At 44.9% G+C, this 16,410-nt stretch overlaps 2 protein-coding genes across 2 annotated transcripts; both read right to left on the bottom strand.

Annotated features, from left to right (window-relative positions):
- Positions 1 to 714: 714 nt before the first annotated feature.
- Positions 715 to 11,214, bottom strand: LOC131096920 (epidermal differentiation-specific protein-like). Its single transcript, XM_058045555.1, has 2 exons — positions 11,166 to 11,214; positions 715 to 1,301 (listed from the first exon to the last, which is right to left on the bottom strand). Exon 2 carries the CDS (start codon positions 1,246 to 1,248, stop codon positions 715 to 717), a length of 534 nt encoding a protein of 177 aa, XP_057901538.1. The 5' UTR covers positions 1,249 to 1,301; positions 11,166 to 11,214.
- Positions 8,908 to 9,637, bottom strand: LOC131080311 (epidermal differentiation-specific protein-like). Its single transcript, XM_058018503.1, has one exon. It carries the CDS (start codon positions 9,635 to 9,637, stop codon positions 9,107 to 9,109), a length of 531 nt encoding a protein of 176 aa, XP_057874486.1. The 3' UTR covers positions 8,908 to 9,106.
- Positions 11,215 to 16,410: the final 5,196 nt, after the last annotated feature.

Raw genomic sequence — 16,410 nt, forward strand, 5'->3', positions numbered from 1 at the left:
AGGTACAATCTGGAGGTGAGAGTTTGGCCAGGATCAGCAATGATCACATGCTCACCACGACATTTAGAGTCAAGCCTGACCCCACTGTTAATGACCAGTTAAACCAGAAGGAAACAGAATTCTGCAGGAGACATCCAGGAAAAAGGTTTGGAAGTGACTGTGTGGACCATTCTCTGGATACACAGAGACATTTCAGCATGGAAGAGCAATATTTATCTATTCCAAAGATGCACAAAGCAGACCCAGTGCTGATTGCAAAGGATTCTTTATTGGCAGTAACACAAAATGGATTAGAGACAATGGCAGAGGCCACAGTACCACAAGGGCATTGCAATGCAAATTACAAAAGAAGTGATGCTGGTTCTGCACTGACACTCTCTGTTTCACTTAGCCACACACACAACCTGCAATGCTTCTACATTCCATAGGCCAGGACTCTGGAATGCCAGCTGAGGGTACAACAGGTTTCACACATGTGGCATTGCCTGCTCCAGCTTGGACACTCTCATATGATCAATCCTGATGATTCTTGCATTGGTGGGGTGGGAGCAGCGTGCAAGGCAGGATGGAGAAGTGCAGCTCTGCAGTGCAGCAGAGCAGAGAGCGCTGACATTCGGTGGTCCTGTGACACTGGGGGAAAAGGCAGCACCAGCAGAGGCGGAGATTTGGGTGTCAAATTTCTGCATCTTTTCTCAGCGCTGCAGGATTTGCATTCTAACAATTGCCACAGCCAGGGCGCAGGGGGCGCAGGAAGGAAAGCTTGTCGTTGAAATCGATTGCCTTGTAATTTGGAAAGTGCTCGTGCTCTCGGGCAAGGTATTGAAATCCACTTCCATCGCTGTGCTCACACAGCAGCCAGGCACCTCTCTGGACTTTGTGGGAAGAAATGATGTCATTGTCATACCCTGCAGCCAGGTTGGTTGCTTCTCTTATTATTCTGCTCTTCCCTTGATAATTAATGTGTTCATAGAGAGTGATCTGGGGATTGTACAGACTTTCAGTGATCACCTGCAGAGAGCTGATCCTGTCATTCATCTCTTTACCTACAAAGCTATATTCTCCCTCCTCAAACACCAGAAACCCACCCTGGTAATCAACATGCTCATAAGCCACCCAAGGCTGGCCAATTACTTTCACTGAGGAGACAATATCATTCCAATCTACATCTTTTAGATTGGAAATGTCAGTGGTGAATTCTCTGGACAGGCCCTTGAAGTTGGCATGCTCATAAATGATGATTTTGCCCATCTCTGCAGGACTTCTGGGGTGCAGATTTCTTGCTATAGGAGCTGGATGGCAGCCTGCACAAAAGGGAGACAGAAAACAAGTAGAGCTGGTAAGATGACTTTCTGCTCCAGACAGAGGATTATGGGAAGTGTGGTGCAGAAAAGGAAAAGTAGAAAGTTTTTAGCAGAATAGAAACATAGCAGCAGCTGGAAAGCAGTGAGGGCATGACAGAAATTTCAGTTTAGAGGGAAAACATCACACAAGACATGTGCCCACAGCTACTCAGTTCAAATTAGTTGTGTCTGTTGGTTTAGGTACATACCCAAGATTAAGTTGTAAATACTCTCCCAGTCACCCCCCACAACTGTGTATCAGTGGCCCCCTCCAGGCTGTCCCTGGGTGAGGTTTGTCTCTCCTGCAGCAGCCATCCATCTCCTCATGCCCTGAGAGATGGCTTCAGTCTCTGCACACGCACACAGCAGAGCCTCACGGCTGTGCTGCAGCTCTCAGCCCAGCACTAAAGCCTCCTGCCCTTGCCCTGCACTTCACAGCAGCTGCCCAAGAAGCCCTTCCAGCTCTCCTGTGCCAAGGGTGCCTCTTACCTTGCTGTCAGCTGCAGGGCTGCGAGAGCTGAGGGCAATTCTTCAAGTGCAGGGCTGTGGTGTGTGCAGAGTGCCTCACCTGCCTCCATTTATACAGGCACAGAAGTGAAAGTGTGAATCACCCAATTCCAAGGAACTGGGAGTGGTTGATATCATGCTCAGGGTTCTAAAATTATTCACATTCTATCTTGGTCTTGATGCCCTACAACCAGACATCTCATTGCTCTGGTTCAAAAGTTCACTGAAGTGTGAGTGACCTGATAACCTTAGAACGTGGCTTCATGTCTGTCCCTGCTCGGAAGCCGTCTGAACCACAGGAACTGGAACACATTGATTGGAGCAACCCCAGCTCCTTCAATCCCTCAACAGCTCAATTCCCTTCTCTGCACTCACTCCAGCCCCCCCATGTCTTCCTTGCAGTGAGGGGCCCAGAACTGGGCCCAGCCCTTGAGGTGTGGCCTCAGCAGTGCTGAGCACAGGGGGACAATCCCTGCCCTGATCCTGCTGGCCACACCATTGCTGATCCTGGCCAGGTGCCACAGGCCTGCCTGGCCACCTGGGCACAGCTGGCTCATGTGCAGCTGCTGTCTGTCACGTGTGGGGCTTTTGTGATCACAGGGCAGGACTCGGCCCTCGGCCTTGCTGAGCTTCATTCCATCGGCCTCAGCCCACTGACCCCTCTGCAGAGCCTCCTCACCCTCCAGCACACAACACTCACCCAAGCTGGTGTTGCCTACAGACTGACTAAGCGGGGAGATCCAAGGATGGGGCGCCCACATCTTCTCTAGAGAACCTCTTCCAGTGCCTCACCACCCTCACAGTGAAGAATTCCTTCGAAATGTCGAGCCTAAACCTACGCACTTTCATCTTGAAAGGCCGCAGTAAAAAGTCTCTGCCTTTCTCTGTAGGACGTTCTCCAGCCCTCTGACCATTGTCATGGCCCAGCTCTACATCTGCTGTAACAGGTCTGTGTCTCTCTTGTTCAGGAAACCCCAGGCTTGCATGCAGAGCTCCAGGTAGAGTCTCACCTCAGCAGATCAGAAGGGAAGGATCATCTCCCTCATCCTGCCAACTACGCTTTCTGCAGCCCAGGACACATTTGGCTTTCTAGGTGGCAAGTATCAGGTCACGTCCAGTCTTTCATCCACCGGTGTTCTCAGCTCCTTCTCCACAGGGCTGCCCTCAGCCCATTCATCCCTCAGCCTACGCTGCCCCTGGTGATTGCTCTGACATCCAGTTGCAGGGCCTTGCACTCAGCCTTGCTGAAATTTATGGGATGCACATCGGGCCATTGCTCAGGCTTCTCGAGGTCCTGCTTAACAATCCCTTCCTTCCAGCATGGCAACACACCACTCAGCTTGGTGTCATCTCCAGACTCGCTGAGGGTGCACCTGCCCCCATGGCTGTGACATCAAGGAAGGCATTGGAGAGCACTGGGGGCAGAACAGACCCTTGGGGTCACCATTTGTTCATGGCTTCCATTGATCCTGATCGAGTTTCTCAGGAACTCACTGTGTGAATGACAGCACAGGCATTTAGGTGCCAGCAGCACAGCACTTCTGCTCCAAGAGATGGTACTTCCTCAAGGGAGAAGAGACCTAGAAAGATTTCTTCTCTTTTGTCAGAGTATTCACCTGCTCACTTAACTTGCTCAGTTAGGGTGATTCAGCAAGGAGATGTGTTAACAATTAAGTAACTCAAACTGCTTCCTGCTTCTCATTTTCTGGATTTGTTGGCACATGAAAGACAAGGAAGTGATTTGTGATTTGCACAGCTTCAGCAAAGGAAAGTCCAGTTCAAATAACCTACTGGCTTTTTACGATGGATTGACTACTTCAGTGGAAAAGGGAAAGGCTACAGATGTCACCTACCTGGATTTCTGCAAGGCCTCTGACATGGTCCCCACAACTTCCTTCTTTCTAAATTGGAAGCACAGAGATTTGATGGGGAGACTGTTCAGTGGACTGGGCTTTGGGGCCGTGTAAATGACAAAACCAAGTTACCTCCAGGGAAGGGAGTTCCTTATAGGAACAACCAGCTGCACACATTTCACTCTGTCACATTTATTTTCCTGATGACCTCTACAGACCCCTGAAGGAAAGTCTCTCATTACTGCTTTTGTCAACAACAAGCTTTACATTTTTTGAGATTTGATTTACAGGGATGGAGTATCTCATTTGAGCTTTTATGTAGGATTTCTCTGATTAATACAGAGTCAATAAGGCACTGCCAAAAGCACAGCAGCATAAGGGGGAGGAATATTCTGACAAGGAAACCAAGAAAAACTTAAAGGAAGCATCAGGAACTGAATTGAATGTGGGGCAGCTCTGTTGTTGGGTAAAGGAAGATGTCTTTGATGATGCATTTGGGGAAAAAAATAAGTTGCTTCAGCCCTGCTTCCCACAATGGCTTTTCACTGTTGGATACATTAAAAGATGCTGTAAATCCATGCTGTGGGACTTCCAGTAGCAGATGAAGTGAGTAGGGAAGAAAGGCACAGTAAAAACTTGCTAGCTTGCAAACAGCAAGTTTGAGAGTTTTGTACTTGGAAAAGAGCTTGAGTTTCCCCAAGGGAGTGTTAAATCATCTAGCCAAAAACCCATGGGTTAAGGCATGTGTAGCAGAACATCCTGTCTGCTGGTGTCCTGCACTCCTCTGATGGAGGCTGCCTGGGCAATGGAGCTGCCCTGCAGGTGCAGAGTCACAGTGGCTCATTCACAAAGCTGACCCAAAGGAGCTGCACCAGAGCCCTCTAACACAGAAACAAACACAGCATCACTGAGAAATGACAGTAGCTGTTCATGTGTTACATCACCATTTACTGAGCATACAAGATAAGACCTTAAGCCCACATTTTATATTCCGTGTTTACCCAAACACGCCTGAACCTGTTCTGAGGATGTTTCTGATCAAGCCAAGAAAAGTTGAGTCTGTGTATACATCACCTCTCTGTCACAGCCATAGTGTCTAAGCTTTCATGTTTAGACATCTATTTTTGGAATACCACAAGCCTTCCTTTATGCTGCATTCTCTTCAAATGTCCATTTGCACTGTGGATTAATAATCCCATCTGTGAAGTTTTTTTGCTGACTGTTGATTTTGCAAGCAGTTGTTGTTTTACTCTTTTTAATACCATGTGTGTCGCAGACATCTTTTGTGAAAATCCTTTTCTTTAGGATTTTTTCCCTTCTGAGAACCTGAGGCCTCAGAAACAAAATTTAAACAATGGTTATCTGCTGCTGTGGAATGCATCAGGTTTGCCTGTGACTGGGCCATCTTGAATGTTTACAATTAATGGCCAACCACAGACCAGATAGCTTAGACTCTTTGTCTGAGCCACAGATCTTTGTTATTCATTCTTTTCTATTCTTAGCTAGTCTTCTGAAAAAAACCTTTCCTTCTATTCTTTTTAGTATAGTTATAATGTAATATATATGTCATAATATAATAAATCAGGCCTTCTGAACATAGAGTCAACATTCTCGTCTCTGTGAACCCCTGTGAACCCCTGTGAACACTGTCACACATGTGTAATTTAGCATGGTTTGGGACTTCCACGTACAATTTATTCCTGGATTGGCAGGTAGAGGTGACAATGCTTTAGTCTTTACTGTGCAAAAGTATTTCACAGTGTTCTTTTATAGGGATAAACCTCATATGAGAAGTACAGTAAGGAATGCCACGGTTGCTGATGTCTCCTCCTGGGAGGCCTCCTAAAATCTGCCATGAGGGTGAGGGGTGAGGATGACCATGGAAAGTGATTCCAAGGGTACTGCTAACTGAGCAGCATAGAACTTGCCAGCTGGTCTGCACTGCCCTGCACCCCAAGGGCAACTAGACCACCTCCTCACAGCCCCCAAAGTGAAGAAAATCCCCTCTCTTGTGGCCAGGAGAGACAGAGCCAGACAGGAATGTCCACTGATTAAAATCAGAGTAACAGCAGCTTTGGGAGGCAATGTAATATTTTCTTTGCCCAAAATAAACAGAGGAAAAAGTCAGAGAAATCTGCCTCAGGCACCTCCTGGCTGTAAGGAACTTCTCAGTTACATATGCCAAGAAAAAAAGAGAATACCTTCTTTCCTCTCAAAGAAATTGTGGTTTTCAAAAACGAAATGTCATTAAGTGTATTTCCTAGGAAATATAACTAAAAATAATATAACATCCAAAATAATCCCTCTCCTATTAACAGTGCCTGTGTAACATCATTATCATGCTGAGATTCTGAAAGGGATATCTCAGATATGACCAAGGCACTTCAATAACACTTCCAAAATAATTTCTTCCACAAACTCCTTTGGGCAGAAGATGACATTTTCCAGTTGAGTTGCCACTATAAAACACATGTTCTAGAGTAGGAAGAATGCCAGATTCTCTTGGAATTGAATTGGGAAATCCCACTTTGGGGAACAGAGCAAGGAAACCTGAAACTGGCTGCAAAGCAGTAAAAGAAGTGCCCCAAAACACATGGATTCTAGGCCATCCCCATTGCACCTGCTCACCTGAGCCAAGCAGAGGAGCACGAGTGGCTGACACAGCCTGCAGTGCTTATTTCTAAGTGGGACAAAGCCCAGCAGTTGATAGCACAGCGTGTTCAGGGCTTCATGTGCAGATCGTGCAGTTTTTCAACAATCAGCTGCACAGAGCTGATCCTGTCTTTCATCTTTCACCAACAATGCTGTGCGCTCCCTCCTCAAACACCAGAGTAACTGGCCTGTAGAGTTTGGGTGCTCATAAGCCCATGGAAATGGAAATAGCCTCACTCTTTTTGTTCCAGCCACAAGCTTGTAGTTGTCCCAGTTGCCTGCCTGTGTGGACTGACACACCAGGGCTTCTGCAAGAACACTGGGCAGAAAAACAAGGCCAAGTGGAGTGTGATGCCCATTCCCCACCAATAAACAAGAAGGAAGAACTGGTGGCAAATATTTTGTGGAGATAAACAAAACTCCACAACTTTTGTGAAAGTTGTAAAGCCGGTGTGTTTATTACAGCACTGGATGCATGTGGGAATTGTTCCCTTAAAATGACATGTGTACCTAGGGGAACTTCAGGTCTCTTTTTATCTCCCTCTCAAATACATATGCATACAATTTCACAATAGGTTGATACATATTCATTTTTACGAATTTCGCGTGACATTTGCCGCTAGTTCTTTTTTATCAGAAAGAATTCCTAGGTCAGGTTGACCTGCTCTCACAGCAGTCTCTCTGTCTCTCTCTATCACCTTCTGTCTCCCTCTCCCTTATCTCTGCCCTTCACCGAAGCAGTTTCTCTGAGCCTACGCTTTTGCAGTCAGACAACACAGCAAGCTACATACTTAAAGATGTACGTTCCACCTAAATAAAAATGGATTTCTACCCTGGAAAATTTCCACTCTGCCTCACAATGGATGTAGAGAAGGCTGAGGTACTCAGTGTGTTCCTTGCCTCAGTCTTCACTGGAAGTCAGGTTTCCAACATCTCTGGAGTCGCTGAAGCTGCAGGTAGTGACTGCGGGAGAGAAGTCCCTCCCACTGTAGGTGAAGAGCAGGTTTGAGACCACCTGATGAAGCTGAATAGACACAAGTGTATGGGACTGGATGACATGCATCCCAGGGTCCTGAGGGAACTGGCTGGTGTTGTTGCCAAGCCACCTTCCATCATATTTGAAGAGTCATGGCCTTCAGGTGAAATTCTTCATGAATGGAAGAAGGGAAATATCACTCTCCCCTTTTAAAAAGGGGAGAAAGGAAGATCTGGGGAACTACAGACCAGTGAGCCTCGCCTCTATGCCTGTGAAGATCATGGATCAGATCCCCATGGAAGCAATTCTAAGGCACATGCAAGACAAGAAGGTGATCCAAGACAGCCAGCATGGCTTTACTAAGGGCAGATTATGCCTTACCAATCTGGTGGCCATCTGTGTTGGAGGGATTGCAGCCATCAACAAGGGGAAATCCAACCAATTTCACTCACATACCTCGACTTCCTTAAGAACTTTGACATGGTCCCATGTGGCATCCTTGTCTCCAAACTGAGATACACAGGTTTGAAGGGTGCACTATTTGGGAAATATCCACACAGCCAGAGAGTTGTGGTCAGTGGCTCTATGTCCAGAAGCAGACCTGGTGTCCATCAGGGCTCTGTTCTGGGACCAGTGCTTTTTAAGATCTTTGTCAATGACACCCTCAGCAAGTTTGCAGATGACACAAAGCTGAGGGGTGCAGCTGACACAACAAAAGGATGGGATCCCATCCAGAGGAACATGGACGAATTTGAGAAGTGATTCCGTACTCACCTCATGAAGTTTAACAAGCCCAAGTGCAAGGTGCTGCACCTGGGTTGGGGCAATCCCAGACACGGGAGCACAGACGTGGGAGATGGTCATGGGCTGGGAGCACCTCTCCAATGAAGACAGGTTGAGAAATCTGGGGTTGTTCATCCCAGAGAAAGGAGAGCTCCAGGGAGACCTCATTGCAGCCTTCCAGCTCTTGGAGGGCGCTTTATAAAAAAAGAGCAGGAGCAGTTTTTTAAGTGGGCAAGTAGTAATAAGAGGAGAATGGAATGGTTTTGAATTAAAGTAGCAGAGACTTAGGAATTAGATCTTATGAAAAAGTTCTTTACTATGAACATGATGAGGCTCTGAAACAGGCTGTTTAGAGAGGTTGTGGATTTCCTGTTCCTGGAAGTATTCAAGGTCAGGCTGGATGGTGGAGCAACCTGGTGTAGTGGAAGGTGTCATTGCCCATGGCAGGAGGGTTGGAATGATCTTTAAGGCACCTCCCAACCTCAGACTTCGTAGGATTCTAGGATTTTATGATCAATGCCTTAAGATACGTGGGGTAGTTAAATACTGGGTACAGGTGAAAGTTGGCTTAGCAATAATTTAATCATAGCAATAATTAAAATGGTTACCAAGCTCTTTAATCTGGTTGCAATGTTTCTGGACAGTGAAACTGTAAGGAGATAAAATTCTGCAGGACAGATCCATGAAAAATATTTGCAAGTGACTACACAAAACATTCTCTGGATACACAGAGACATCTCTCCATGAAAGTGAAATCTTTATGTACACTAAACACTGCATAAAATAAACCCACTGCTGATTGCAAAAGATTCTTTATTGGCACCAACCCAAAATGGATTACAGACATTGGCAGAGGCCGTTTGTGGGGCAGGAGAGCTCTCCCTTTCGGTGGTCCTGTGACACTGGGGGAAAAGTGACACAAGCAGAGGCAGATATCTGGGTGTCAAATTTCTTGCCGGGGCTGCATCTTTTCTCAGCGCTGCAGGATTTGCATTCTAACAGCCACAGCCAGGGCGCAGGGGGCGCAGGAAGGAAAGCTTGTCGTTGAACTTGATTGCCTTGTAATTTGGAAGGTGCTCGTGCTCTCGTGCAATGTATTGAAATCCACTTCCATCACCGTGCTCACAGAGCAGCCAGACACCTTTCTGAACTTTGTGTGAAGATGTGGTGTTATCGTCATGTCCCCTGGTCAGATTGGTTGCTTCTCTTATTATTCTGCTCTTCCCTTGATAATCAGCGTGCTCATAGAGAGTGATCTGGGGATTGTGCAGATTTTCAGTGATCACCTGCAGAGAGCTGATCCTGTCATTCATCTTTTTGCCAACGAAGTCATGATCTCCCTCCTCAAGTACCAGTAACTGTCCCTTATAGTCTGCATGCTGATAAGCCACCCAAGGATGGCCAATTACTCTCACTGAGGAGATACAATCATTCCAATCTGCATCTTTTAGGTTGGCAATGTTGGTGTGGAATTCTTTGGACATACCCTGGAAGTTGGCATGCTCATAAACAATGATTTTTCCCATCTCTGCAAGGCTCCTGGGGTTTGGATTTTCTGCTGTTGGATGGCAGCCTACAGAAAATGAAAACAGAAAACAAGCAATGCTTGTAAGAGGCCTTTACACACCGGACATGAAATGCTGGAAACCAGAGGGGACTAAAGGTAAAAAGGAAATGTAAAACAATTTTAGCAGAAGATAAAAATAGCAGCAGCTGTGAAAGAGTGAGGGCACAACACAGAATTTCAATTTGGAAGAAAAAAGTAAAATGAGATTTGTACACCACAACAGTCCAGTTTCATTTAATATGTATACATACAAGGCACATCTGAGGATTTTAACATCTTATTGGTGTACTCTAAATAATAACAAAATAAAATATACAACTCATGATAAATCTTTCTGTTGATAATTAATGCTGCAGTTGAGAAATATTTTAGAAACTGGCACTCATTGTTTAGAGTAGGTTTCCTGGGCCACATAGAAAGCAATATAAAAGTAGTGAGACGTGCAACTAATTTCTAAAAGGAAGAGAATTTTTTACACAAAATCAGGGGGGAAAACCTATCTTTTAAGGGCAGAAATGAACTTTACATTCACTGAAACACCTTGTTTCTCTTTTTATATGGAATTTTACTGAAATCAAGAGATTCCTTCTCTTGACATACACTAAGAAGCAATCAAGTTGTAAGCATCAGCTCTTTAAATCAGACTAAATTTCAGATTTAAAGTGTCTTTTCCTAACACTACTACCAATACACATATCTAATTCCCCACAGTTAAAAAGCCACAGTGTTTGTTAGCAACAGCTGCATGAATAGTAATGAGCAATCAGTTATGACAACAGCTCCCTCTCTCTAAATCATGTAACAGTTACTGAAGCAAAGATTTACATTTCAGGGCAAATAAATGGGACTAAAAAAGCCATTCCTCTAGCTGATTCTGAGAAGGGATGGGAAAAACTGATATCCCCAGTAAGATTGAAAGTCATAGTAATACGGTAACATGCAGTAGCATGTAAGAAATGTGCATCATAATTTAAAAACATGAATCGCTTAAACCTCACTTTTTTAGAAAAAAAACTTCATGTGATTAAAACCATGTATTTTTTCACAGTTATAAAAGCATATATGGAGGCTGAGAGGACGTGAGCTCGGACTCACTGACTGATTAGTGCCTAGTGATTAGGCACTACTATAATTACTTTCTACCTGTAGAAAAAGAATGAATAATGACCCATTTAATTTTGCTGATACAACATAAAGATCCCATGACCAAGATAAATTTGTAGAATATTTTCACTTTCACCTCTGAGAATCGTGTATCAGTGGCCCCCTCCAGCCTGTCTCTGGGTGAGGTTTGTCTCTCCTGCAGCAGCCATCCATCTCCTCATGCCCTGAGAGATGGCTTCAGTCTCTGCACACGCACACAGCAGAGCCTCACGGCTGTGCTGCAGCTCTCAGCCCAGCACTAAAGCCTCCTGCCCTTGCCCTGCACTTCACAGCAGCTGCCCAAGAAGCCCTTCCAGCTCTCCTGTGCCAAGGGTGCCTCTTACCTTGCTGTCAGCTGCAGGGCTGCGAGAGCTGAGGGCAATTCCTCCAGTGCAGGGCTGTGGTTTGGGAAGGGCATCTCACCTGTCTGCATTTATAGCTGGCTCAGAAGTCTTGTGCAACACGTCACCCAACAGAAATGAGAAATGGTCAATAAGTGAACAAAAATCATTAACTATTTTATTTCAATTTTGATCTTTCTACAACCAGTCATGTTATTGCTTGGGATCAAAAGTCTCTTGAAGCATAAACCCTTGATAAAACCTTAGAACTTTGCTTCTTGTTTGTCCTTCTCCTCCAGAAGCAGATTAATCACAGTAATAAAAATGTATCAAAGTACCTTGTGACGCACAGGCTATAGAATTTTTCTGCCTCTTGCAAATTTTTCTTTACCTGTGAAGAAAATATAATAATCAATTTTAATTTTTGAAAGGATTTTGGTGGGACATGTCCACTTGACAGAGGGAGCATTTAAGAAGTGTTTAATTAAATTCTCTTCCTCTTTCTCACCTATGTAGCCACTTCAGCAGCTGCAGGGAGGCAGAGCTGTTAAAGCAGGGCCAGGAGGCTCTGGCAGAGCTGCAGTGGCAATATTTTTCTTTCTTTTCTTCTCTTTTCAGGTTCACTCTGTAATATATTTTCAGACAGGTTCATTGGCTAGCATGTCAGAAAGCTGTTCTGCTGCTGGAGAAAGCAATAGGATCTTCATTAGTTCACCTGAGGTACCCCTGCTCTGTCAGGTAGGAAGTAACTGGAGAAGATGGGGAGCTGGGAAGGGAGATAGCTCATCCCTGCAAAACAAGCAGCCTGTACACCAGATCCAGCCAAATCCTCATGCTGTATCTCTTTCACTGGTGCTTGGCTGAGCCCATCATGTGCCAGATCACAAAAGTAAGCCAGCATTAAAACACTTGAGACTTTGGGGGTTTTTCCATGTGGTCCATTGTTTTGCTGCCCTGCAGAGGTTGGAAGCAGAGCAATTGAAATTTGTAAATTGAAATTTTGGGGTTTTGAAGATAAACAGGCCCTCATTTTATAGCAACAGCTAGATGAGAAGTCCCTTTTCTGAACAGGCAAATTACACCTTTAGGACATGTTTTTGTGTGTTGCAGTGACCTCAGCCTACAATTCAGTGCTGCTGGAAAAGGGAATACCCCATTCCACTCTTGAATCATTGTGTCCAGTGTCTGATAAAGAGAATGGATGAAGAATGAGCACCCGAATGTGAGGAATGCTTGAAAGAGGCATTAAAACAGCCTAGAATAGGATGGATTTGCACTGCCAATGAACAACATTTCATTCTTTTTAGCTTGCTAATGTGTTTTGCTCATTAAATTATTATTTGTGTTTCTGAAAAAAATCCAAATAATGTGTAATGACATACTTAATAATGAATTAAACATTCCCATCTTTCCTAGAACCTGCAGACTCAGAAAGCACCTTTGACCAAATGTATGAGCCATGAAGGCATCACAAAGCCCAAGTCTGTGTGTATCTCAGCTATAGTACAGAGTAGCTTACATTTCTCAATTTTACGTTTCAGCCAACAGTGAAAACTCCTAAGCCATGCACATACTCCCTGCAGAGCACCAAAGCCGGCAGTGGGGCTTTTCGTGGCTTTGAGGAAAATCAAAAGGTGATGTATGATGGAATGCTCCATGATGGAATCCTTTGCCATGTTTTTTGTGCTTCTGCAAAAGCGTGGTAAAGGATCTCTGTACTCCCAGGTTCACAGAAAGCAATGAGTTCCTGGTTGTCATTGACCATCTGCCCTAGTGTTATTGGATTGAAAACTAAATGGCATTTAATGTCGTTAATCTCACCTATATGGTGCTTTATGCACAAGGAAGTCAGTCACTGAACAATGCAGAGCACCACAGGGTGGGGCTGAGGGGTTGATATTGGAAAAATTTATGGAGTTTTCTTTGTGGGTTGGGTTTGTTTGCTTTTATTCCTTATGGATCACAGAATGGTTTGGGTTGAAAGAGACCTTAAAGATCATTCCAACCCCCCTGGCATGGGCAGGGACACCTTCCACTAAACCAAGTGCTCAAAGTCCCATCCAACCTTGCCTTGAACTATTCCAGGAATAGGGAATTGCCAGCTCCTCTGGGAAATCTGTTCCTGTGCCTTACTACCCTAACAGTAAAGAACTTTTCCTAATATCTAAACTACACCTGCCATCTTTAACCTTGAAGTCATTCCCCATTGTCTCCCACTGTGTGCCCTTGTTGAAAAATCCCTCTCCAGCTCTCTTTTAACCCCTTTGTATACTGGAAGGCCACAATAAGGTCACCCCACAGCCTTCTCCAGGCTGAACAACCACAGGTCTCCCAATCTTTCCTCACAGGAGAGGTGCTCTAGCCCTCTGATCAGCTTCATGTCTCTCCTCTGAACTCATTCCAGCTGGTCCATGGCCTGAGACTTGTGCTGAGCTCCCCAGAGCTGGACACAACACCTCGGGTGGAGCAAATTTATGGGAAACAATGTTTCCTAAAATTCCTCTTATCCCCCCTCCTGCAGAAACAGTGGTATCTCAAAATCTGAAAGTGTCAGACAAAAGTGAAAAGCTAAGAGAAGGAGGATAAACCCCTCTTCCTCTATTGCCTTCAGCAGTTGAAAAGCAACAGAAGGAGCAAGATGAACAATGACACTCAGATGCTTTGAAAATGTACAGTTATGCAAAAAACACTCCAGCAAGGGAAGAATAAAGCCTAAAATATTTTCATCTTTTTCATAAAACTGGTTTTCTGGTTTTTTTTTTCCTTTCTTTCTTTCTTTCTTTCTTTCTTTAGAGACTATTTACTACTAGATTGCAGGGTAATAAAACAATTTCACTTAAAGCTGTGGACGTCACATATGCACCCACTTCACAGTGCTGGAAAAGGTACAATGGCAGAAAAATCAACAACAAACTCCTTCAACCACTAGATCCTGTTTGTTGTGCTCCTATCCTGCTCTATCACTGCAGATATCTCAGTTTGTATCTCAGTAATCATCTGGTTTTACTCCTTACTTTAAAACAAGAGGATTAAAAAACCAATAAAATCACACATGAGGTATACCTCCCCAGTTTCTGTCTGCTGTTTTTCTCTGGTAGTTTTGGACTCAAGGCAGCAGAACACTGGTTCCTTTATTTTGGAGGTTTGTTTTCGTGGTTGTAGAAGGTGGTTTTGGGGTTTTACTCACTTAGCAGTTGTTAGTACTAGTAATGTAATTCTTCATCACAAAAATAAAGTTTCTTTCCCACTTTTCACTCTCCAACTTCTATTTCTCAAGCAAAACAGCTCCCAAAAATGCAACATAGGAACATGCCACTGGACCACAGAACCCAAAATTGTGAACAGCTTACATGCTAATAAATATTCACTACCAAACCCTTCGGGGGGGAATAAAAAAAAAGGCCCTTATTTTGCCTAGCATCTATCTCACACAAACTCCCCTTTTTTTGCTCTCCTCTGTTTGCTGCACTTCCCGGTTGCTGCTCTTCAGTAGAGCAAATTGAAGACCACTTTTTCAGCAAAAAGAGAGGTGACAGAATCCTATTAGATGACTGCTGCATATTCAGTCACAACAGAGGGAGTAAGCTCCAAAGAAATTATGCTGGAAAGAGAGGCACAGCAAACACAGACTGACAAAAACCTTATAAGTCCCACCAGACAACACACAGATGTCAGAAAACAAACTGAAGATCTTTTCTCACTATTATGTCCTTTCCCAAGTCTCCTCTTCCCGAATGAAGGAAAAAGCAACAGGTTGTCTGTGAGTAACTGCTCGTTCAAAACGCCAGAACCCAGCTGGGTTGGGGTTTGGGTTTTTTAATAAATCTACAAATCGTTTTCCACGGAACAGTTGCTAAGCTGGACTCCCCAAAAAACAAGACCCATGCTCAGCAGTGGGGAGAAGCCAGGGAAAGGCACCACAGACCCTCAAAAGGTCTTGGCTTCCCAGCACCACATTTTGCATCTACAGCTGCACGTTTAGAAAATTCAGCCAGCATTTTGTTCCTTTCGTGTTTAATTAGCAAGCTGCGCTCCTAAACCCTTTGGTATCCCCACCCCAGCACGAGTGGCAGGCACGGACCTGCCCTCGACTCAACACTAGGTGTCACTTCTGCGTCAGAAATGCGACGGAGCAACGGACACACTTCAGAAAAAACACAAACCACCAGGCATCAGATTTTTCAGAGTATCTCTGCACCTACGACTCTTGTTAGAGTCGTGGACAGGTAGAGTTTTAAAATTTTACATTCCTCAAACTACGCATCTAAAAAACACCAGAAAATATTAGACAATGCTTTGCTATACTCAACACAGCAGTGACAGGAAAGTTTCCTTTCTCCCCTGAGAGTGCAAAAGAACACTTTCCTAAGCGATCAAGGGACCACGACTCAGAGAAGCCGCCAGAGTCTGCTCTGGCCAAGAGGCCTGTCTGGCAGGGCTGCCTCTGGTGCCACTTGGCTGCTGCAGGTGGAAGAGCTGCTGTGCTGCTATCAGACCTTCCTTGCGTGCCAAAGACTTCAGAGCAGCAGGGGCCCCACTCAGAGCAGAGAAAGTGGCAGAGTGTGTGTGGTCAGGGCTCTGAGGCAGGCTAGGGCACGAAGGAAGTACTGGCAAGAACACAGTAAAAATAGAAAAGATACAGGAGCGGGGAAGAGAGGTTGGGAAAAGGGCTCCCCCTGGGGACACGTGGACTGCAGTAGGACGGTTTTATTTGCTGTCTTGCAGAAACTGAAAGAGGAGACCAGAAAGGAAGAGGCAGCAGGCTTAAAACACAAAAGAAAATACTTCAGGAATTTAAACACAGTTCTTGTGTGCATCCACAAGACATCATGAAGACCAAAGGCACTACTGTGGTTTAAAAAAACAAGTCACAGGCAGAAAAAAAATTTACCAAAGGCTTTAAGACAAACATACTGATGCAACTTCTGAGTCAGACATCATTTCAAACAGTAGATTCCTAGAGAAAATGAGACTAGCTGCTATCTGCTTGCCTGATGCTCTTCCCATGAAGACTCACATCAGGTCACAACCCCCAGAGCCATTCCCCGGGAGAAAGGCTGAACACCTTCCAGACCAGAAAGACCTCAGCACACACAGGCACAACAGGCAAGAGCCTGAGACCCAAAACTTGAACTCAGGGAGTTGCAGCTCAAGAAAACTCAGAATTGTAATGAGGCTCAGCAGCTCAAGGGAGGAAACTGCAGTGGTGAAGCAGACTAAACAATGACAGCACAACCACTTCCTTGAC

Source organism: Melospiza georgiana, chromosome 2 (genome assembly GCF_028018845.1).
Source record: "Melospiza georgiana isolate bMelGeo1 chromosome 2, bMelGeo1.pri, whole genome shotgun sequence".
Lineage (NCBI taxonomy): Eukaryota > Metazoa > Chordata > Aves > Passeriformes > Passerellidae > Melospiza > Melospiza georgiana.

Bases quoted from the DNA above. Each gene is read 5' to 3' on its own strand.
- LOC131096920 (XM_058045555.1), bottom strand. From the start codon at position 1,248: ATGGGCAAAATCATCATTTATGAGCATGCCAACTTCAAGGGCCTGTCC.
- LOC131080311 (XM_058018503.1), bottom strand. From the start codon at position 9,637: ATGGGAAAAATCATTGTTTATGAGCATGCCAACTTCCAGGGTATGTCC.